This window comes from Juglans regia, chromosome 16 (assembly GCF_001411555.2).
Source record: "Juglans regia cultivar Chandler chromosome 16, Walnut 2.0, whole genome shotgun sequence".
In the NCBI taxonomy this organism is placed as follows: Eukaryota; Viridiplantae; Streptophyta; class Magnoliopsida; order Fagales; family Juglandaceae; genus Juglans; species Juglans regia.
In genome coordinates, this window is record NC_049916.1 from 15202381 (window position 1) to 15225716 (window position 23336).

At 37.8% G+C, this 23336-nt stretch overlaps 1 protein-coding gene across 1 annotated transcript; it reads left to right on the forward strand.

Moving 5' to 3' along the window:
* The first annotated feature begins 21545 nt into the window (after positions 1 to 21545).
* On the forward strand, positions 21546 to 23336 carry LOC108990664 (cytochrome P450 86B1-like). The gene has a single exon (XM_018964686.2). It carries the CDS (start codon positions 21606 to 21608, stop codon positions 23193 to 23195), a length of 1590 nt encoding a protein of 529 aa, XP_018820231.2. The 5' UTR covers positions 21546 to 21605; the 3' UTR covers positions 23196 to 23336.

The window sequence follows — 23336 nt, forward strand, 5'->3', positions numbered from 1 at the left end:
ACCAGTAGTGTTGGAGACTATGAAGTGCAAACTAAAGGAAATGCCATCAGAGAAGGACATATATGAGGCCATCTCGTCTATAAGAGCTGATAGCAGCCCAGCACCGGATGGATTCGGCTCTGCTTTTTACGTCTACTGCTGGAGTATTATTAAACAAGATGTTAAAGAGGCAGTGAAAGAGTTCTACTCAGGTCAGCCTCTCCCTAGTTTTGACAATTTCCGCCCTATAAGCCTGTGTAATGTGATTTACAAAGTGTTCTCCAAACTCTTAGTGGTAAGGATGTCCACGGTACTTGATAAGCTAATCTCATTGGAGCAAGGGGCGTTTGTGAAAGGAAGAAATATATTGGAAAACACTACACTCACGCAGGAGATGGTTAAATTATTACATCGAAAGACTAGAGGTGGCAACTTAATGGTTAAAATAGACATGAGCAAAGCCTATGATAGAGTGGATTGGAGATTCTTGGAACACACTCTTAAAGCCTTCGGATTTCCGGAACCTTTTTGCAAGTTGATAAAAAATTGTATAACATCGCCGTGGTTCTCCGTAATGATGAATGGTTCTTATAAAGGGTATTTCAAGGCGAAGAGAGGACTCCGACAGGAGGACCCCCTATCCCCATATTTATTTATCATCATGGAAGAGGTACTCTCAAGGTTGATCAAGAAGAAAATAATGGAAAATAGATTATTGCCTTTTACTCAACCGAGTGGTACTCCTCTTATTTCACACCTATTATTTGCCGATGACGTTATGGTTTTTGCTAATGCCAGCAAGGGCTCTACTCAGGCCCTAATGGAGGTTGTTAAAAAGTATGAAAGGTGGACTGGTCAAAGGGTAAACCACGAAAAGTCAGCCATATGTTTTTCTAAGCAGCTGAATCGTAGGAGGGGAGAAATTATAGCAGAAACTGGTTTCAAGGAGGGTCACTTTCCATTCTGTTACTTGGGAGTTCCAATCGTGGAGGGCAAATTGAAAATCAGAAATTTCGATGCACTCATCTTGAATATTGATCAGAAATTAGCAGGGTGGAAGAGTAGAATCCTATCCCAAGGTGGTCGGCTAATACTTGTAAAACATGTACTCTCCAGTATGCCTCTTTACCTGCTTTCAGCTTTGCATATGCCTAAAGGGGTGGCTCGAAAAATTCATAGCTTGTTAGCTAATTTTTTCTGGGGTGAGCAGGGAGGTAAAGCTAAAAGAAAATGGAGAGCTTGGAGAAAACTTTGTGCTCCTGTGGAGGAAGGAGGCATAGGGGTGCGAGATATTTTGGAAGTGCAGAATTCCCTTTTTATGAAATTCAGTTGGCATATTCTAACTCAAGACTCCTTGTGGGCAAATTTCTTCCGAGCTAAGTATGTAAAAAATGGCCACATCAAAGAAAGCTTAGATATCAGTTCGAGGTCTATGTTCTGGAAAAAGGTAGCGGAAGGCATAAGGGAAATACTGTCAAATTCAAGATGGAAGGTGCAAGAAGGAAACATCTCGCTATGGTACGATAATTTCCTAAGTACTGGCCCTTTGTTTGAATCGGTGGAAGAGGTGGAAGAGCCAAATTTAACACTGAAAGAACTAGCCTCTAATGACAACTGGGAAGTTGAAAGACTACAGAGATTGTTGGGCAGACAAGTAGCTATGGAAGTAATAGAATTGATAGGAATCCTTAATGATAATAAGGATATTCTGATTTGGTTACCTGTGAGGAGTGGGACTTTCTCCACAAAGTCGGCATGGGAGGTTGTGAGAGTGAAGAGGCCGTTATTTGAATGGGCTAAATGGGTTTGGCATAAGTTTCTACCGAGAAAGATAACAATATGCATGTGGAGGGCAGTGTTTAATTGTCTAGGTGTTGATGAACAAATCTGTAAAATAGGGATACCTCTCGCATCGGGCTGCAACTGTTGCAAGGAAAGAAAATATGAAGATTTAGAACATGTCCTCGGCAAAGGGGACTTTGCAGCAGCTGTGTGGAGGAAGGTATCGGCTGAGGTGGGAGTGCCTTATCTCGCCCAACAAAGCTGGAAAGAGAGAGTTCAACTCTGGTTTAATAGGGCTTCCCCCAAATCTCAGTTGGGTTTCTTACTGGGCTTGATTCCTTGCATTGTAGTCTGGAGACTATGGAGTGGAAGGTGTGCAGCTAGAATAGAAGGGAGAACCGAAAGTCTAATGGAGGTATGGGGTGCTATAAAATTCTGGGTAGGTTCCATTGCTGCCAGAATAAACAGAGGCCACTCATCAAACAACTGGGAAGAAATATTGTTGAGAAAAATGGAGATCCGAATACCAAACAAAAAAAGAAAAGTGCAAGTGATTAGATGGAAGAAACCGAAGAATGGTCGTTTAAAGCTCAACTTGGACGGAAGCAGCCTAGGTAATCCAGGTCACGCTGGAGGGGGGGGGGGGAATTCTACAGGATGAGAGGGGTCACATAGTGTTTGGATTTTCAAAGTTTTTTGGTTCATGTTCAAGCACAGAAGCTGAGCTAAGGGGGGTGTTAGAAAGCCTAAAACTCTGTAAGCTTCATGGACACATGTCTATAGACATAGAGTGTGATTCAGCAATCGTAGTAAACTAGATCCTCACCAACAAATGCACGGTATGGCACCTTTGGGATTACTGGGATCAAGTACAGAGTCTATTACAGGATTTTGATTTCTCCATAGAACACCAATACGAAGAGGGAAACCAAGTGGCAGACTCACTGGCGAGGCGAGGGGCTTTGGGCGAGTCCTTAACCTGCTTGGAATGGCTGCAGCTCCCAAGGTTGACGAGAGGCTTAGCGAGATTGGATTTACTGGGTACAGCTTACATTAGAAGAAAGTGATAGACTTTGTATAGTTAGATGGCTAGTTTTTTGGAATTCTGTATAGGCTTGGAAAGGGTAGGCAGGAAAAAGTTAGTTTTTTATTCTTTTTGAATGGTGTTAAAAGGTCTTCCTCCGCCAAAAGTGAGAGTTTCTATATAGTATTCGGAGGTTCCGTCCTCCTTAATTAAAAAAAAAAAAAATGTATAGAAATATGGAAGTAGGGGTAATTTCAAAAATGCACTTTTACTCGTCCTGGGGTTCAAGCAGTCAGGAAGCGAGCAAAAAATATGAGCACTCCTTGCTCGGCCCTAGAGTTTGAAACTTCGAACACTGTGCTCACCTTTCAGGATGCAAGCACGTATGCTCGCTTCTGAGAGAGAGAGTTTTCCCTCCGAGTGGCGATCTTGTCTTCATTTTTCCATCCTATTTTCTTTTTTCCGTCTTACCTTCATTTTTCCTTCCTAAATTCACTTTTTCGGCCTAGCTGCTTTTTTCTATCCTACCTTCATTTTCAGCCCAAGCTTCGTTTTCCAAGCTATCTTCATTTTTTTTTTTTTTTGGCAAAGCTTCATTTTTCCATCTTGTGATGAACATAGTTTTTCTCGCCACTCCACTAGGTGAGCACTTTTAGGCCTTGACTGAACCGCCGTGCTCTTTCACACTGCTCACCTCGAGCGCAAACAATCTAAGCTTGCCCCTTGGTTCAACTCTCCCAGGATCCAAGCACTCTTTGTCCGTTCGTGTGCGTCTTTTGCAACCACTCACAAAATATCAAAAACTAAAATGTACCCCTTTTCCCTTTAAAAAGTCCAATTACCCCTAACTAGAGGCGGAATTAATTAGGAGCCGGGGTGGGACATGTTTCCTCCCTCCAATTTTTATGTTTTTTGAAGCGTAAAGTATAAATAGTTTTATTATAATAAATATTTTACATATTTAACGTAAATTTATATTCCATATAAATTTTATTTTATAGCTTTAATATTCTTTATACATTTATATATATATATATATATATATATACTAGGTAAAAACAACGTGTAATGCACGTTTACTTAGTTTATATTTAAAATTTTTTTATTAAGAACTAATTTTTTATTAATAAAGACGTAATATTTTCGGTTAATTAAATAATAATATAATATTTATGTAATTTATAAATAATTACGCTATGATACTAGTGTTACATTTCAAAATTAGTTATATGATTTTGAAGTATTGAAAACGATATGTTTAATTAGTTTTTGTCTGAATTTCAGAAACTCATGAACAAAGGATTTATAGACACGACTTTAATTAATTAGACTAATCTACAGAATTTGTTGAACATTTATATCATAATCCGTGAGCATCGAAAGCAATGGATGACCATAGAGTAGACGCACAACGAGATTCAAGTTTTATAATCACAAAATATTGCAGTTTTACGAAGGAAAAATTGTTGAGTGGTACTTTTAAGTCGCGCATGCCAGTAAAAGAAGGGAAATCATGCTGCAATAAGTTATTATAGCGAAATTTGGTACGGAACTTCTGGATAAATATAGCTATATATTCTTGCATTAATTCTATAGGTTCGTGTATTGAAAACGGTGCAGTATTTCAAGTACATACAACATTTCTTCTAGGATAGATAGATAGAATTTAATTGGACAAGAAATTTATCATGATCATATACATACATACATGTACATACGCGTGATGAGTTGCAGTTTGATCTTTTTGAGGCACAATAATTAATTACTGCACTTTTCTTGATCTCCGCAGCCCACTTTTCTTGACCTGTATAATTAATTACTGCACTTCAATAATATACCTATAGACAAACGGTGTTAACTTTAACAGAAAAATAATAAATACCCGTTAAAACAAGATTTTCTGTTAGATAGTCACTTTATATATATAGATAGAAATAAAAAATTATGTGTGGTGTGTAGTGTGAAGATGATGAGTGAAGTTTTTCCATATATTAATTAATATGCTTTAGTAGTCCATGTCAAAATTAGGCCAGGACACAAAAAAGTAAATATAAGCCCATTTTTCTTATAACTCATTACTCATTAAAATAACTCAAAGGCTTACATTTATGAATGAGATATTATTGAATTATTTCTGTTGGATAAATTGAAACTTATATGGTTTTTTTCCCTTTTATCTTCTTCACAGCTCCTTGATGGATATCAACCTTCTCTTAGCCTTAGCTAGTGCCCACAGGTGAGTTATCGGTTCTGATTCTGCAAGCTGGTGAGAAGGTTGTGCTTAAGTTGGTGAATCTGTATGCAGGAGAAGTACAGGGAATACTAGGTGCCAAAACAGACCAAATCCACAGCATACATCCGAATACAAGTCAAGCTTCGATTAGCAGCTCTAATGGCACTACAAGAGGCAGGAAATATGGGACTGGATAACATAATCGAAGGTGACTCTAATGTAGTAATTCAAGCAATTACAAATTCCTCATCTGAAAAAGAATGGATTTTAAATCTCATCATCAATGACATCAAGCATGTACTAAAATCCATCAAGATTTGGAAAGTGAGGAAAATACATCGATCTAAAAATCGATGCGCCCATGATTTGGGACAATGGGCAGCAGCAACGCAAGCCTTTGACAACATTTCTCTTATCCAAATTTCCCAGTGTTTACTGAAATTTCATTATGGAAAAGATCCTCCCAATAGCTCTGTATAATTAAGATCCCTACTATACTTTGTATTTCATGCTTTTATATAACTAAATCAACTTGCTCTCAAAAAAAAAAAAAAAAAAAGATAAATTATAGAATAGTTGGTTGAATGAGAGGCTATCGTAGTATTCTTGTCCACCTTATATTTAGGCTGCGTTACTTGGTTGCAAATTAAATTCAGTTGAGCTCAGTCTAATTTTAAGATAAGGCTAACATCCAAACACTCAATTATCAAATTATTAAAGTCATCTCAACCCAAAACTTCCTTACACGTAAGTTGAGAAGAGTTTAGATAGATACAAACTCAATTTAGATAGTTCTTATATAATTTATCTTATTACTTAATTTATTACTATTTATAAAAAATTAAACTGAAATCAATATCTAAATGCGTAACAGTACTGTTCCATTTTAGGAGGAGACTTCCATGTCCTTTAATGCTTGTCACATCTATATCCTCTCGTTTAAAGCGAGACAAGGTGCCTAACTTTGGTGAGTCGGCTCGTGTGTGTTGTACGTCATCACGTTGTGATGTGTGGGTTTCAATTTTCCTTACCATAATTAGTTCATTTTGAAGAGGAGTAGAATTTATTATTAAAAAATTAATTTATTTTTATGTATATTTTATATTTATTTATTTTTTTCAAAATGACTACACGGCATTTACATACTTACGACTATAAGTATCATTTCTTATTAATGTTTAGTATTCTAATTCCATGTAGACACACACTCCATTAATATTCATCGCATTCCGTTCGGTCAATTTCTGAGATGGTCGTTTTCAATATATCCTGCCTTTGTGGGGATTATAAATGCGTAAAAAATACGTAAAAATAATTGTACATAAATTTTTTTATTAGTAAGTACATTGTCCATACCGCAAGAGATCCCGCGAATATAGGATATCTTGAAAATGACTATCTCAAAAATTGATGAAATGAGTGTATAAAAAATACGTAACAATAACTATATGTAGTCGTTCTAAATGCTAATATGTATGTTGTCATATGAATAACATATTAAAATGCTTATATGTATGATATAATTTAATTTGAAAGATCATAAATTTTAAAATTTAAAATTTATAAATTAAACTTTATTATTAAATAATGGAAATAGTATGTTCTACGTATACGTACCAACTTAAAATAGAATAACTCGATAATATATATTCTTATTATTTGATAAATTTTCATGGGTTTTTCAATTTCATCGGCAAGCTTAAAACGACGTAAACTTCTTAAAAGCAACCTAGCTATGGCTTAATTGCCGGCCTGTACGAATGAGTGTCCGTCATTCGTACGTAAACTGCAATTGGAGCACCCTTTCTTCATTGTTTTGGTTAATATTAATAAAGACTGGAGCTGTAAGATTGACGTTTTGGGAGTACGTACATCTTCTTTTATGTTCTCTTTTATAAATGATGAGAATTAAGACTATAAGCTGGTGCCTTTGGTCCGCCTTTTCTAGAGGCCACCAACGCTTAATTTAACTGGCCTTGAAGTTTATCCAACAGATCGAATTTAAGGCAAAAGTGCTGATTCAAAAGATTAAATTACATTTGTTACTATATGTTAGACAGATAAGTCAATATTCAAATTGTTATTCTAAGGGGTGTGATCACCAAACGGTGTACCCCTTGGAATGACATTCTCTAACATGGTGATGGTTCCCATGAGGGGTGATGTTAAAGGAAGTGTCAAGAGACACAACCTTTTGATTTAGTCAAAAGGTTGTGTCACTTCTTAAGGATGTGACTTTTGGGTTACCATTGGTTTACCAATGGTTGTACCCTTTGGCAATAGGATGTGTCACTCCTTAAGGTTGTGACCTTTGGGTTACCATTGGCTAACTAATGGATGTGCCCTTTACCAACCGGTGCATGATGGCCTATAAATAGGGGTCATTGGTGCACAAACAAATGCACTCAATTCCCTTTGTTCATCACCAACTTGTGGGACAAATACCCTCACGGGAGTGTCACCATATTGTCGTAATTCCGCTTCTATTTGTTGTTTAATTTCTCTACAGTGGTATCAGAGCCAGGTTATGTCAGAGGGAATTTTATCGCGCATTACAAAGACGATAAATAGGCAAGTGCTTGGTTTGGCAACCACACTTGCATATTTTAATCATCTTCATTTGCTTGAAAATCCAAGAGAGAAACTTTTTCAGATCACGGTTGGGGGTTTAGAGTATACTGGTAATCTTCAAAATTTAGTAAATTATTACTATTTTGAAGAAAATTATTGGTATTATTTTACACAAAGGAATAGTGATTTAAATAGCCCATTTGTCCACAAAGTCACTGTTTCGGCCGGTCGCCGGAGCCTTTCACCACCGCCAGACGTCGTCGACCTCGGGAGCACGTCGGATTCGTCGTCGCCGGCCACCAACTGGTCGGACGGGAGTGAAGACACCAGCTTCACGGAGGCTGGAACGCCTCTGCGCGAGGTTGAAGACGACCCAGGACGAAACGGTGCCGTTTCGTCCAACGGTCGTCCAATTCGTATCTGGGAGGGGCTAAACGACAGTGTCGTTCAGCCCGTAGATCCAAACGACAACGTCGTTTTGTCCAACGGTAAGGAATTTGAAATTCCACCTGGACTAAACGACATTGTCGTTCAGCCCAAGGAGCAAAACGACAACGTCGTTTTCGGCACTGAAGAACCACAACAGATACCTCCAAACGGCACCGTTTCACGCCCTTCCAGCCAAGCCTCAAGCCAAGCCGCAAGCCGATCTCAGAGTCGAGCCGATAACCGAGCCGTTGACGGAGCCGAGTACTGAGCCGTTGACCGAGCCGTTGACCGAGCCGCCTCCAGAAGCCGATCTCCAGAACACGGCTTGAACCGGCTGAACCGGTTCACCCGGTTTCCTGAACCGATTCAAGGCAGAAATTTTCAATCGGGCCGATCGAGATCATTTCAAGCCCGATTTGGTCCGTTCAAAAGCCGTTGTGCTCCAAATTTCAAGCCAAATTATTATAAAGCACCTGTTGATCGAAATTACCGCCAGAAATTCTTTGAAAGAGGTGAAACATCAAGGAAAGGTCGTGGATATCCTCGATCGGGGCGTCATTTTTATTATTCTCCTTATATAAAATATAATAGGAGGATTTCTAGACTGCCACCTTGGATTAAACCCAAGGGTTATTATTATTATTAATTAAGTTTGTAATAATTTTAATTTTTCACAGTTGAACTATTATATTTAAATAGTACACATTTATTATTTCTACATTCTTCTTGTTGATTAATTTTTTAAGGTTTATTATTCATGGCACCGAAGAAAAATATTGTTCCTCGGGGATAGAAAAATTGAATGGAAGAAATTCCCGGGCCTGGAAAAGGCATATAACTTTTCTTCTAACCCATGAAAAGACCTTATATACATTAACAACACCAAAGCCATGGGAAGGAAATGTAGAAGATGATGAAAGTGAAAGTGTAAACAGCATTTCAAATGTAGATAAATGGATAGAACACAATGCATGGGCAAAAGCTTTAATTTTGCATTGCATGAGTGATCACATTATTCCTTTATTTGAAGACTATGAAACTGCTAAAGAAATTATGGATGCAGTTGAAGCAAAGTATGGTTTAAGGTCGGATACTTATATACAGTTATTGTTGGATAAGTATAACCGGACTTGTATGAAAGAGAATGATGATATTGGCGATCATGTACTTCAAATGGAGTTGATGGCGAAAGAATTAAATGATGCCGGTCATCCTCTCAGTGATAATATGCAAGTTACAACCATACTAAATAGTCTTCCTTTATCTTGGGATCACATTATTATTTCTTTAACACACAGTGGAAATGAAGTAACAATGATATCGCTTCCAGTACTTTTAGTACTTGAAGGAGAAAGGATGAAAAGAATGAATAAAGATGGTGAATCATCCAATTTATTAATGACTCAAGATAAGCATTCTACACAGAATAAGATGAAGCCAAAACAGTTCAAGAAAAAGAAATGGTTAAAAAGAAAACAAAATAAACCATTTTCTGGAAACTGTTTTAAGTGTGGAAAGAATGGTCATTACAAATCACAATGTCCTAACAAAGGAAAAGCACAAGAAAGCAAGGAAATTGTGATGACAATCTCAGAAGTAATGCTAGTGGAACCAGTGACAGATTCATGGTGGGTTGACTCTGCAGCGACAAGACATATATGTAGGAACAGAGATATGTTTGTCAAACTTGAAAATAAACAAACTGGAGAGCACAAAGTATATATGGGCAACAATACATATTGTGATGTCTTGGGGCAAGGTACATGTAAATTCAAAGTAAATGGTTCCATTATTTTACTTAGTGATGTTCTATATGTACCTAGTATTCGTAGAAATTTAGTATCTGTGCCTGTACTAGATCAGAAAGGCTACACAGTTGAGTTTAAGTCTGGAACCATTGTAATTAGTAAGGGAAATGTGTCAGTGAAAGGCGTGAAAGATCACAATATGTATGTACTGAATGTTGATATTAATAAAGTACCTATTTCTGAGTATTTGAATGTGTCTACAGATTGTGCATATTTATGGCATTTAAGATTAGGTCATATAAATAAAAATAAGATGATCAGAATGTATAAAAGTGGATTAATACCACAAATAAACTCAGATAATTTTGATATATGTGAACCATGTATCAAAGGAAAAATGAGTAGTAAATCTTTTTCAAAAAGTTGGAAATCTACGGATTTACTAGAAATTATACATCCTGATGTGTGTGGACCTTTTAAAACAAAAACTCATAGAGGAATGGAGTACTTTATTACTTTCACTGATGATTATTCAAGATATGGACAAATCTACTTACTCAAGCATAAATCTGATGCAATTGAGAAATTTAAAGAATTTAAATTAGAAGTAGAAACCCAGTTGGGTAGACCCATTAAAAGTTTGAATAGTAACAGAGGAGGAGAATTTGAAGCTTTAGACAATTTCTGCAAATTGAATGGTATAAGACATATTTATACTATGCCATATAAACCTCAACAAAATGGCATTGCAGAAAGGAGAAATAGAACTCTATTGGATATGGTGCGATCGATGATGGCATATGCTGATCTACCAATACATTTTTGGGGTGAAGCATTATCGACTGCTGCATATATATTAAATAGAGTTGAAACTAAAGCGAAACCTCTTACACCTTACGAATTATGGACGGGACAGAAACCAGAGTTAAGTAAGCTCAAAGTGTGGGGTTGTAAGGCACAAGTGCTTATCTCAAGGCCACTAAGGGATAAATTAAAAAGTAAAACCTGTGAATGCAGGTTTATTGGGTATGTAGAAAACGGAAGTGGCTACAGATTTTATCATTCTGAAAAAGGATTGATAGAAAGTAGGGATGCCGTTTTCTTGGAAAACACGAACTTGTTACTCCTGTTGATCAAATAGATTTATTAAATGATTTAGAGAATCAACGGATCTCCACAGAATCTGACAATGAAAATAATGATATTATTCAAATCCAGAATAATAAAAGAAAGTCAGATGAAAATCAATCTTCAGGCATTGATGTTAGAGACAGTGGGAGTAAAAGATCCAGAAGACCATCAATATTATTTCAAGATCATTATGCACTAAATACCAGTTTGGAAAATTTAGATAATGATCCTGAAAATTTTTCTGAGGCAGTCAATAGTATTGATTCAAATAAATGGCTTGAAGCCATGAAAGATGAAATAGAATCAATAAACAAAAATAATGTTTAGGAGTTAATAGATCTTTCAAAAGATAGAAAAGTTATTGGCTGTAAATGGGTTCTCAGAAGAAAATTTAAAGTTGATGGCAGTTTGGAAAGGTACAAAGCAAGGTTAGTGGCCAAGGGATATACTCAACAACCAGGTGTAGACTTTGTGGATACATATTCGCCTGTGGCGAAGTTCACATCCGTAAGGATCATCATGTCCATTGTTGCCAGGATGAATTTGGAATTACATCAGTTAGATGTAAAAACAGCTTTTCTCAATGGTGAATTAAAAGAGGATATCTTTATGATTCAACCAGAAGGATTCCAAATTAAAGGACATGAAGAGAAAGTCTACAGGTTGAGAAAGTCACTGTATGGACTTAAGCAATCTTCAAGACAGTGGTACTTGAAATTTCACCAAGCCATTTTGGAAATGGGATATGAAATGAGTCCACTAGATCACTGTGTATACATATGGAAAAATGATAATCAATTAACATTATTATCATTGTATGTTGATGATATATTACTGGCAAGTAATTGTCTAGATATGATGCATGCAACAAAGGAATTCTTGAAATCTAAATTTGAAATGAAAGATATGGGTGAAGCCGCTTATGTTCTTGGTATAAGAATTTCTAGAGATAGAAATTCAAATCTATTGTATTTAGATCAAGAGAAATATCTAGAAAAAGTACTTAAAAGATTTGGTATGGAAAATCGTAAATTTTTAAGTACGCCTGTTTGCAAAGCTCATACTTTAAATAAAAGTATGTGCCCAAAAGATGAGGATGAAATAAGTGAAATGCTTAAAGTTCCCTATGCTCAAGCTGTGGGAAGCCTCATGTATGCAATGACAAGTACCAGACCAGATATTTGTCATGCAGTTGGATTGGTAAGTAGATTTCAATCCAATCCAGGTAAAGAACATTGGCAAGCAGTTAAGCGTATATTAAGATATTTACAAGGTACCAAAAATTTGAAATTGTGCTTTGGAAACAGTGATCTAGAATTAATCGGCTATAGTGATGCTGATTTTGGAAATGATATAGATGATAGAAAATCTATAACTGGATATATATTTTTATTTGGTGGAACAGCAGTTTCTTGGTTAAGTAAGAAACAAGGCTGTGTTGCTAAGTCTACTATGGAAGCAGAATATATTGCTTGTAGTACTGCAGTGAGTAATGCGGTGTGGATAAAACGCTTTATTGAAAGCTTAAATTTGGGTACATCCACAGAACCAATCAATGTGTTTTGTGATAATCAGTCTGCCATTTCTTTGATAAAAAGTGGAACACAGAGTTCCAAGGGAAAACACATTGATGTGCATTATCACTATATTTTAGATATAGTGGAAAGAGGCGAGGTCAAGGTTAATTTCGTTTCCTCGACCGAGATGGTAGCAGATCCAATGACCAAAGGTTTATCTCTGGAGAAATTCAGAGAACATGTGACTAGAATGGGATTGAGAGAAACCTAGGTGAAGCAATCTCATGGTCAGCATGTATAACTCAGCAAATTCTGGGGACGCCTAGAAAATTGGAGTTATAGAGATACCCAAATGAAAATTTTGGTCATTTGTAAAGTCACTGATAAGGTGATCAAAGAAAACCTCAGGAATGGCCTTAGGGTGAGTACTTGATAAAATTTCAGTGCAGATTGATTAATCAAGTAAAAGGTTGATCATGGTAAAGTCGCTGATAAGGTGATTAAGGAAAGACTCAGGTGAGTAAGTACTTAACGAAAATTCAGTGCCATTCACTAAAGTTTTAGTGAAATGTGATTTGATTACCCAAGTAAATGGTTAATCATTTGCAAAGTCGTTGATAAGGTGATTAGGGAAAAACCTCAGGAATAGCCTCTAGAGGAAGTACTTAACGAAAATTCAGCGCAGGTCGATACATGTGTTATGTATTCGGCTGAAGTCGTCAATTGTGACAGAGGTATGGATTGTTGATCCAGTCACGGAGAATTGATGCCATTCACTAAAATTTTTTTTTAGTGAAATGTAGTCACCCCTAATATGTGATCAGTGGGAGCACATATGGTAAAGGGTGCGGTCAGATAAGGTAATGACAAAAACATATGCACGTAGAGGCTTGTCATGCTCTGACGCCGATCTGCAAGAGTTGCAGATGAGAGTTGAGTAGTGGAAAGCTCATATTGGTACCAAGGTAAAATACTCAACTGGATCATCACCGTTTTGTGTGATCAAGTGGGAGATCTTATTCTAAGGGGTGTGATCACCAAACGGTGTACCCCTTGGAATGACATTCTCTAACATGGTGATGGTTCCCATAAGGGGTGATGTTAAAGGAAGTGTCAAGAGACACAACCTTTTGATTTAGTTAAAAGGTTGTGTCACTTCTTAAGGATGTGACTTTTGGGTTACCATTGGTTTACCAATGGTTGTACCCTTTGGCAATAGGATGTGTCACTCCTTAAGGTTGTGACCTTTGGGTTACCATTGGCTAACCAATGGATGTGCCCTTTACCAACCGGTGCATGATGGCCTATAAATAGGGGTCATTGGTGCACAAACAAATGCACTCAATTCCCTTTGTTCATCACCAACTTGTGGGACAAATACCCTCACGGGAGTGTCACCATATTGTCGTAATTCTGCTTCTATTTGTTGTTTAATTTCTCTACACAAATACCTTGAAGATCACTCGCTGCAAGTCCAGGATTTATCTCATGCACCAACAGAACTCCAACACTTATCTGATTTACAAACTGCAACGTCTATCCCTCCTGATATATAGGAATCATAAGGATTTAGATAAGATTTAAATTGTACATATCTACTTCATCTGTAACTATCACATACAATGTAAATATATATATATATATATATATATAAATAGAACAATACACACGGCTAAAGACAAGTTAGCCTATTCATTCAAATATTTACATGGTATCAGAGCCAAGTTAATTGAGAAAAATCATCTATGAAAATGAAATAATATTTGCAGCCACTCAATGATTTGGTAGAACACGACCAAACATCAGAATGTATTAAATCCAAGGGAAACTCAGAAATACGACTTGAAGCAGGAAATGGAAGTTGTTTTCCTTTACCGAGTTGACAAGACTCGCAAAAATCTATTTTGCTAATTGAACCTTAAACAGGTAACTTGTATTCATTCAATAATTGGGATACAATAGAAATAGATGCATGTCCTAATCTAGAGTGCCAAACTGCAAGTGGTGCTTTGATTCTTGCGACAACAGCTAAGGCACACGGCTTATTGAGAGAAATAGATTGCATGTGAAATGGATAGAGACCACCTTCTCTCCTGCCTTCGAGTAGAGTCTTCCCCGTCAGTATGTCCTTCACAAAAAAATGGGAAGCAGTTAAAATGAAGAAACAATTGTTATCCAAGTAGAACTGGTTGATGGAGAGGAGGTTAGCAGAGGCATTAGTACAATGTAATACACGTTTGAGGTGTAATTGAGTGTTGGTCGTATGAAAAGTTGCATTACCAGTGTGTGCAATAGTTAAACCCTGACCATTACCAACTGCCACATGCTCTTGTCCTGTGTATGGTTGTGAAAGAGAGAGTTGCTCAAGATTGCTTGTAATATGTTGATTTGCTCCACTGTTAGCAAACCAAGTTTCATTCTCGTGCTCTGCATTGGTGTGAGCCACCATGGATCTTGTTGGGCAGGAGGGTGTCTCCCTTGATATGCATAATCCATGTGATGGAAGCAGTCAAGCGCATGATGACTAGATCGGCCACAGATTTGGCAAGGTCAGCGAGGAGATGAAGCATTTGGTGAAGGTTTATGAGGTTGAAGACTCTACTGGGGTGGGGCTGTATTGGATGCTGGCTTAGAATGAGGCATCGAGTTGCTTTAGGAAGGGAAGTGGGAGGGAGAGTGGCCTGAAAATAAAGGTTGGGTAGACCTATTGGGATATTTTGGTTTTCGGTTGAAGAATTGTTGAGTGTGCTTGGGTACGAATAATGCAAAATTGTTTATTTCTGGGCAAACATATTTGAACTGTGTGTCTAAAAGTAGTTCAATGGATAAAAGTTCAGTTTGGAAATCATCAAACGATAAGGGTTGATCTCTGGTAGCTAAGGACAAGGAGGTCCTAAAGGGTAGGTATGAAGGATTGAGACCATGACTGACATAGGTAATCAGATCATCATCTTCAACAGTCTTACCTGCAGCACTCAGTTGAGTCGCTATTTCCTTCACTTCATTAAGATAAACAGAGCAGCTACGTGAGCCTTGAGAGAGAGCTTGAAGTTTGCGTTTTAAATGGCCAACGCGAGAGCGAGATTTTGAGGCAAATTTCTTTTCCAGTGTAATCCAAGCGGATCGGGCAGACGTAATACCAAAAACTGAGGGAGCCACCATACTAGACAAGGTGGTGTTGATCCATCCTAGCACAAACTAATTATTTTTATGCCAAAGAACATAGTTGGGGTTTAGATCAGTTGTGAATTTCCCTTGAGCATCAAGAAGAAATTGCGATGGGCACAGTTCGGAATCATCCACGAAACCCATCAAGTCATTGCTTTTTAGTATGGGAACCATTTGAGACAACCAAATCAAATAGTTTGACCCATCAAGTTTGGTTGAAACCAACTGGTTGAGGTTTGGAACAATGAAAATAGTGGAAGAGAAAGTCGTAGGAAAAATAGAAAAATGATCAGAAATTGCTTGAGCAGAAATGCTCTAGTACCATGTAAATATTGGAATAAATAGGCTAACTTGTCTTTAGTCATGTGTATTGTTCAATTTATATATATTTACATTGTATGTGATAGTTAGAGATGAAGTAGATATGTACAATTTAAATATATATAAATAGAACAATACACACGGCTAAAGACAAGTTAGCCAATTCATTCAAATATTTACATGGTACCAGAGCATTTATGCTCACACAATCTCTGATCCTTTTTCTGTTTTACCTATGGCTTCCTCTTCCACTGTTTTCATTGCTCCAAACGTCAACCAGTTGGTTTCAGCCAAACTTGATGGGTCAAACTATCTGATTTGGTTGCCTCAAATGGTTCCCATACTAAAAAGCAATGACTTGATGGGTTTCGTGGATGGTTCCGAACCGTGCCCATCACAATTTCTTCTTGATGCTCAAGGGAAATTCACCACTGATCTAAACCCCAACTCGTTCTTTGGCATAAAAAGTTCAGTTTGTATATCAGATAAGTGTTGGAGTTCTGTTGGTGCATGAGATAAATCATGGACTTGCAGTGAGTGATCTTCGGAGGTATCGAATCTTGACTTATTTGTCTAACACTATATATCAAAACTTCAAATTGCCCAATATATATTAAGTGTATGGCTTCTTCTATTAACCACATAAATGGTATCCAATTGAAACATGTCATACCACCAAGTCGTGTGACTCGGAATGCATGAGAAATGTTAGGATGAAGAAGAGTATAATTACTAATGCCTCGTTTGGTTTTACAGATGGTCTCAACTGATCATCTCATCACATTTCATCTCATGATCTAATCTCAATATCCAAACAAAAAATAAACACTTTTCAATTTCAAAATTTCAAATTTCAACTTTTTTTTATCTAATTAATATAAATTTCCCAAACTTCTAAACAAAAAAAAACAAAAAATAATTCAATTTTTTCAAATCCCAAAATAAAAATAATATTAAAAAATATATTCCAACAATATTTTAATTTTATAATATTTTTATTCAATTTTTTTTCCCTTTACCTCCAAAATCTCATATTAAAACATCTTAACTCAAACTATTTCACTATTACTCATTAATTATTTTATTATCATTCACAAATTTCTCATCTCATCTCATCTGTGTAACTAAACGAGGCCTAAGTAGATTATGGTACCGATTGCCATATTTGATGGTTTATGGTGCATATTATATATAGAAGTGTAATAAATGGAGTGTATTAACTCATGGTATTCCCTTTATTTCTTCCATTATTATTTTTACAATATAAGTTAAAAGTAATTTAAAACTACTGTTTACCATCAGATCTATAAACGGAACAGATAGTTGTGAAAGGTTCTGATCAAGAGCTGCAAGAAAATTTAGATCGATTAAGTTGATTATAATTTTAATATTATTTGCAAGTACTTAACTGGATAGCATCATGCGTTAAAAACCCAGTGGGGGATTAATTAATGTTGACTGCTTTAACATTAAGTACTGATTGTCCCATAAATCATGATCTCACGCATGCTTATCAATCAAATTAGCTAGGAAAGTGCAGTTGAGATGTTTTAATTAACAAGAATATCATCAGGCCAGCCGTGGCCGGCTATGAAAGCATGCACAATATATAGGATAATCACACATTTCACATGCTAGTTATGTATCAGCTCTTTCAATACTGCATCACGAAGCTATCCAACTCTCTTCAATTCCTGAAGTACTTCCTTAATTTTCTCCTTCCATTATTTATTCGATCCTATATTCATATCCATCGTCACAATCAAATAATTTGTGATAACACAACTGGAATATTAACTCTTGATCGTCGAATTCCAGGCGGCCTCTGTGTACAGCATTCTCATTAATCATTGTCGTCTTGTCTTACTCACGAGTTATACTGGATACCGCCTGGGAATATCACTGTGTAAAGAAGAGTAAATGCAAAACCTTTTCTGTATTTCCCAGTGTATTGCTTTGTGTACAGACTTGAGTATTTATAGTATTTACAACCTAACAAACTTCTCTAAGGAATATAATCGAGTACATATTGTGCATTACAAATAGCAGAGTATTTTTGTAGAGTTGGTTACAAGCTGTCGGCCATGATACAATGTATAATCATGTAGTGTAGTGGCATTACAGCAACCATACCCAGTCGGTAGGCACCAGCCTATTCTAGGTGATTCCAGAAGATATTCGTTGAGGAGTGTCTAGCGGAGCAGTTGACGTGGTTGTCTGCAGTTTTTGGAGGCTGAAGTGGATAGCTCAATACGCCCCCGCAAGTCTAACAGTGTGTCAACTACTGTGAGACTTGTTCGTAGTAAGTGAAAATGCGATGAGACAATTGGTTTTGTAAAAATGTCAGCAATTTGATCTTTGGAGGCGAGGAAGGCAACTTGAAGTGTTTTTGCAGCGACTCTATCACGTGCGAAGTTGAAGTCGATTTCCATGTGCCTAATATGTGAGTGAAGAACAAGATTGATGGAGAGGTAAGTGGCACCAAGGTTGTAACACCAAAGAGTTGGGGGTTTGGGAAGGAAAATGCAGAGTTCTTTTAAGAGAGATTGAACCCAAAGTAATTCAGCAGTGGCATTGGCTAGAGCTTTATACTCAGCCTCGGTGCTTGAGTGAGCAACAGTTCGTTGCTTTCGAGAACTCCAAGAGACTAAGTTTGGACCAAGAAAAATACAAAAACCACCGGTAGAGCGGGGGTCATCAGGGCAGCCAGCCCAATTCGCATCAGAGAATGTTTGTAACTGAAGTGAGTTGGATTTTTGAAATAGAAGACCAAAATTCAGAGTGTGTTTGAGGTATCGAAGTAGTCTCTTAACTGCTTGCCAATGGGGCATTTTTGGATTATGCATGAACTATGCAATTTTGTTTATGGCAAAAGCAAGGTCTGGTCGAGTTAAGGACAAGTATTGTAGATTGCCTACAATGCTTCTGTACAGGGTTGGGTCATTGAAGGTGGGCGTATCTAAAGTGGAAATGCGAGATGAGGCAGTCATGGGAGAAGTTATACCATTGGCAGACAACATGTTTGTGCGAGCTAAGAGATCACGGATGTATTTCCATTGGGACAGGTAAATGCCATTGGATAAATAAGACACTTCCAATCCAAGAAAGTAGGACAATTTACCTAGGTCTTTTGTTGGAAAAACAGAGGCAAGAAATTTCATCAGTAGTTCAATTTGTGTATCATGAGAACTGGTAACAATAATGTCATCCACATATACAAGCACATAAATGAGAACAGACTGATGAGAGTAGACGAAGAGAGAGGGGTCGGATTTGGATGGGATGAAACCATATTCACAGAGTTTGGAACTCAGTTGTGCAAACCATGCACGAGGTGATTGCTTAAGGCCATATATGGCCTTTTGCAAGCGACAGACATAGTGTGGGTGGTCAGGGTGAACAAAACCAACAGGTTGGGACATGTAGACAGTTTCGGTCAATTCACCATGGAGAAAGGCATTAGAAATATCTAGTTGTCTAAGAGGCCAACTCTGGGAAACAACAAGGGAAATCACTAACTGAATGGTGGTGGGTTTAACGATGGGGCTGAAAGTCTCTGAAATATCTAGTTGTTCAGACCCAAGATATGGTTCACTTGAAATGTTGAGGTTGTGAAGGTTCGAGGTTATGTGATTTGTTGTGGCTGAGTCGGGATACCAGTGTCTGTCGGAGAGTTGTGGTGAGCTGGTGTAGTTTGCCAAAAGAGATCGAGGTGGCTCAAACTGATATGCCTGATCAAATCTGTGGTAGCACTGAAGTGCTACATGGCCGATTTTATTGCAGACCTGGCATGTGGGTTTGTTGGTTTGTGAAGTAGAGAGGGGAGAAGATATAGTGGTGCGACCTCCACGGTTACGGCCACCCCAATAATTGTTTCGGCCACTACCACGATAAGTGTTGTGGCTTCCACGATATGCATTTTGAGGAGAGAAAGAGGTGTTAAGATTTGCAGATGGTGTTGGGAGGAGGCCATGTTGTATGGAGATAAGTGATACTCCGCTTTCGAAGGTGAGAAGCAAATTGAATAGCTAAGAGGAGCTTATGGGAGTGGCACGAGTTGTCACTAAAGTGACGAAAGTATCAAAATCCGAGGTGAGGCCATTAAGCAAATATGAGACTACCTCAGAGTCTCGAAGTGGCTCACCAGCAGCAGTCATTGTGTCTGAGAGGAGCCGAACTTTTCTGTAATAGTTGGTTACTGATAGAGAGCCTTTCCTTAGATTAGTGAGTTGATGACGAATTTGGAAGATTTTGGCCTGAGATTGTGAAGTGAACATGGTGTCAAGGGTGAGCCAGAGTTCACGGGATGTTCGAGAGGTAATAGCTTGAGCCAAGATTGGTTCTGTGAGAGATGAAAGCATGGCACTGAGAAGCATTTGATCAGTGCGATGCCATTGAAGGTAAGCTGGGTTTGGTTGAGGAAGAGAAGGTCCAGTTGGGGACGGTGATACTGCGGGAAGAATAGGTGGGGGAGGAGGTGTGGAACCATCGATGAAGTGATATAGTTCTTGGCCATGGAGATAGGGAATGATTTGGGCACGCCACAATAGGTAGTTATCAGAAGTTAGTTTTACGGAGACTATGTGGGAGAAGTTGCTGGGGCGTTGGAAGGTAGAAGGATGAAGAAGATCTTTATCAAAGGAGAAGCTATCGGAAGCCATGGAAGGAGAAAAAAAAAACAAGTGAGAGGACCAGGTAAAAAAAAGACGTTAGTCGCTATTGTTGCTCTGGTACCATGTAAAGAAGAGTAAATGCAAAACCTTTTCTGTATTTCCCAGTGTATTGCTTTGTGTTCAGACTTGAGTATTTATAGTATTTACAACCTAACAAACTTCTCTAAGGAATATAATTGAGTACATGTTGTGCATTACAAATAGCAGAGTATTTTTGCAGAGTTGGTTACAAGCTGTCGGCCATGATACAGTGTATAATCATGTAGTGTAGTGGTAGTATAGCAACCACACCCAGCGGGTAGGCACCTGCCTATTCTAGGTGATTCTAGAAGATATTCGTTGAGGAGTGTCTAGCGGAGCGGTTGACGTGGTTGTTCTTCTGGAGGTAGCTACTGTGTTGGAGTTCTTGGAGGCTAAAGTGGATATATAGTTGGAGTTCTTGGAGGCTAAAGTGGATAGCTCAATACACAGCATGCAAAATTCAGCCTGCATGGCACAACCATTTTTGTAGTAGCAATTGTAGGAAGGAAGCTCAGTAGTCAGTAGAGTTCAATGGTCGCTATAATTTTCAATTTCTTTCTTCGATCTCTTTCCTCAAAATTAATTTATATCAATCTTTCACATTCAAGTAAAAAGGGATAAAAGAAATAGACGAGCAGTAGTTAAGCGACTCACCCCTAACAATATGTAATAATACCTTCATTCTTAGGCTTAGGTCCCACAATAATATTAGATAAATTTAAATACTGACTACACAAACTAATCTACTCATATCTACAAGACTACTTTTATATATCTCTAGATCTTTCGCACATCGATCCGGGTCAAAGAAGTTGGTGCTACCATTAATTAATATCTTCCCAAAGTCTATATTACGGTTAATAATTAATTAATTTTCTTATTGTAAACTGGAAAACCTCTCATTCATATATAAAGAAGGTCACAGTACTCACACCTATCTTCATGCTCATAGATCCGTTGCGAATTCATGAAAGCGCAAGGGATATATATATATATATATATAAAGAAATGGCGAGAAAGCTTGTTTTCTCTTCACTGCAATGGTTGGATTCTCGCTTATGTTGGGAAGTTACCATCTCCTTGCTCGGACTATTCATTCTTAATTGCATATTTCAGAGACTCTTAAACAAGGGTCCAATGCTATGGCCATTTTTTGGGATAACACCTTCGATTCTCCTTCATATCAACAACCTTTATGATTGGATGACCGAGTCTTTGATCAAAGCTGGGGGAACCTTCTACTTCAGGGGAGTGTGGATTGGAGGGGTCTTTGGAATCATGACTGCTGATCCTTCCAACATTGAATACATGCTTAAATCAAAGCTCGAGAATTTTCCTAAAGGTAAGTACTACAGAGAGAGGTTTTCTGACTTTCTTGGGGATGGTATTTTTAATGCTGACGATGAATTATGGAAGGGACAAAGACGAATTGCAACCTCCGAGATGCATTCTAGGTTCTTTGTTGAACGCTCATTTCAAACCATGAAAGACTTGGTGCACCAGAAGCTGCTGAAAGTATTAGAGAATCTGTCGGAGTCGGAGGGTCGCTTTGATCTCCAAGGAGTTCTTCTTCGCTTTACTTTTGATAACATCTGCACTGCTGCTTTTGGTACTGATCCTGGGTGCTTGGCACTTGATTTACCTGAAGTTCCTTTCGCAAAAGCTTTCGAAGAAGCCGCAGAGCTGAGTATGTTCAGATTTATTTTGCCACCCTTTGTATGGAAGCCCATGAGATACTTTGGGATTGGATACGAGAAGCGGCTCAAAGAGGCAATAAAAATAGTGCATAATTTTGCCGAGAAGACTGTGGCACGTCGAAGGAATGATTTCATCAAGTTTGGAAGCTTGAATGATGATCATCATTCTGATCTCTTGTCAAGACTTGTTCAAGAATCTGAACTAGATAATTATAAGAACATGCATTTTTCAGACAAACTTCTGAGAGATTTCTGCATTAGTTTAATCTTAGCAGGGCGAGACACGAGCTCTGTGGCATTGACATGGTTCTTCTGGTTGATACAAAAGAACCCAGAAGTAGAAAGCAGAATTGTGTGTGAGATTAATGAAGTCTTGGGTTGTCGCAAGTCTTATAAGAATGAACCAGACGACGTAGTTTTTACGTTGGAAGAACTGAAAAGTATGGTGTATTTACAGGCAGCATTATCAGAATCTCTAAGGCTTTATCCTTCAGTGCCAATTGACGTGAAAGAAGTCATAGAAGACGATGTTTTTCCGGACGGTACCGTGGTTAAAAAGGGAGCTCGGGTTTTCTACTGGATTTTCTCAATGGCGAGAATGGAATCCATATGGGGAAAAGACTGCTCAGAGTTTAAGCCAGAGAGGTGGATTAAAGATGGGCAGTTTGTGAGCGAGAACCAGTACAAGTACGCTGTGTTTAATGCCGGTCCAAGATTGTGTCTGGGGAAGAAGTTTGCTTACATGCAGATGAAAATGGTAGCTGCTTCGATCCTGTTGAGGTATGAAGTTAAGGTTGTGGAAGATCATAAAGTTGCTCCTAAAGTGACAACCACTCTTTACATGAAGAATGGTTTGCTGGTGACTCTCAAGCCTAGGTTGGTTTCGATCGCCGATGAATAGTCTTTTTAAGTACTTGTTTCGGATTCATGTATGAAATTTAACTTTTAGTCGTAGAGCTTTTAATTGCAGAACTTTCTAAAGAAGTTTTACTATTGGAAAATTACTTACTATTTGGTAATGATATGCCTAGAGCTCTTTTAA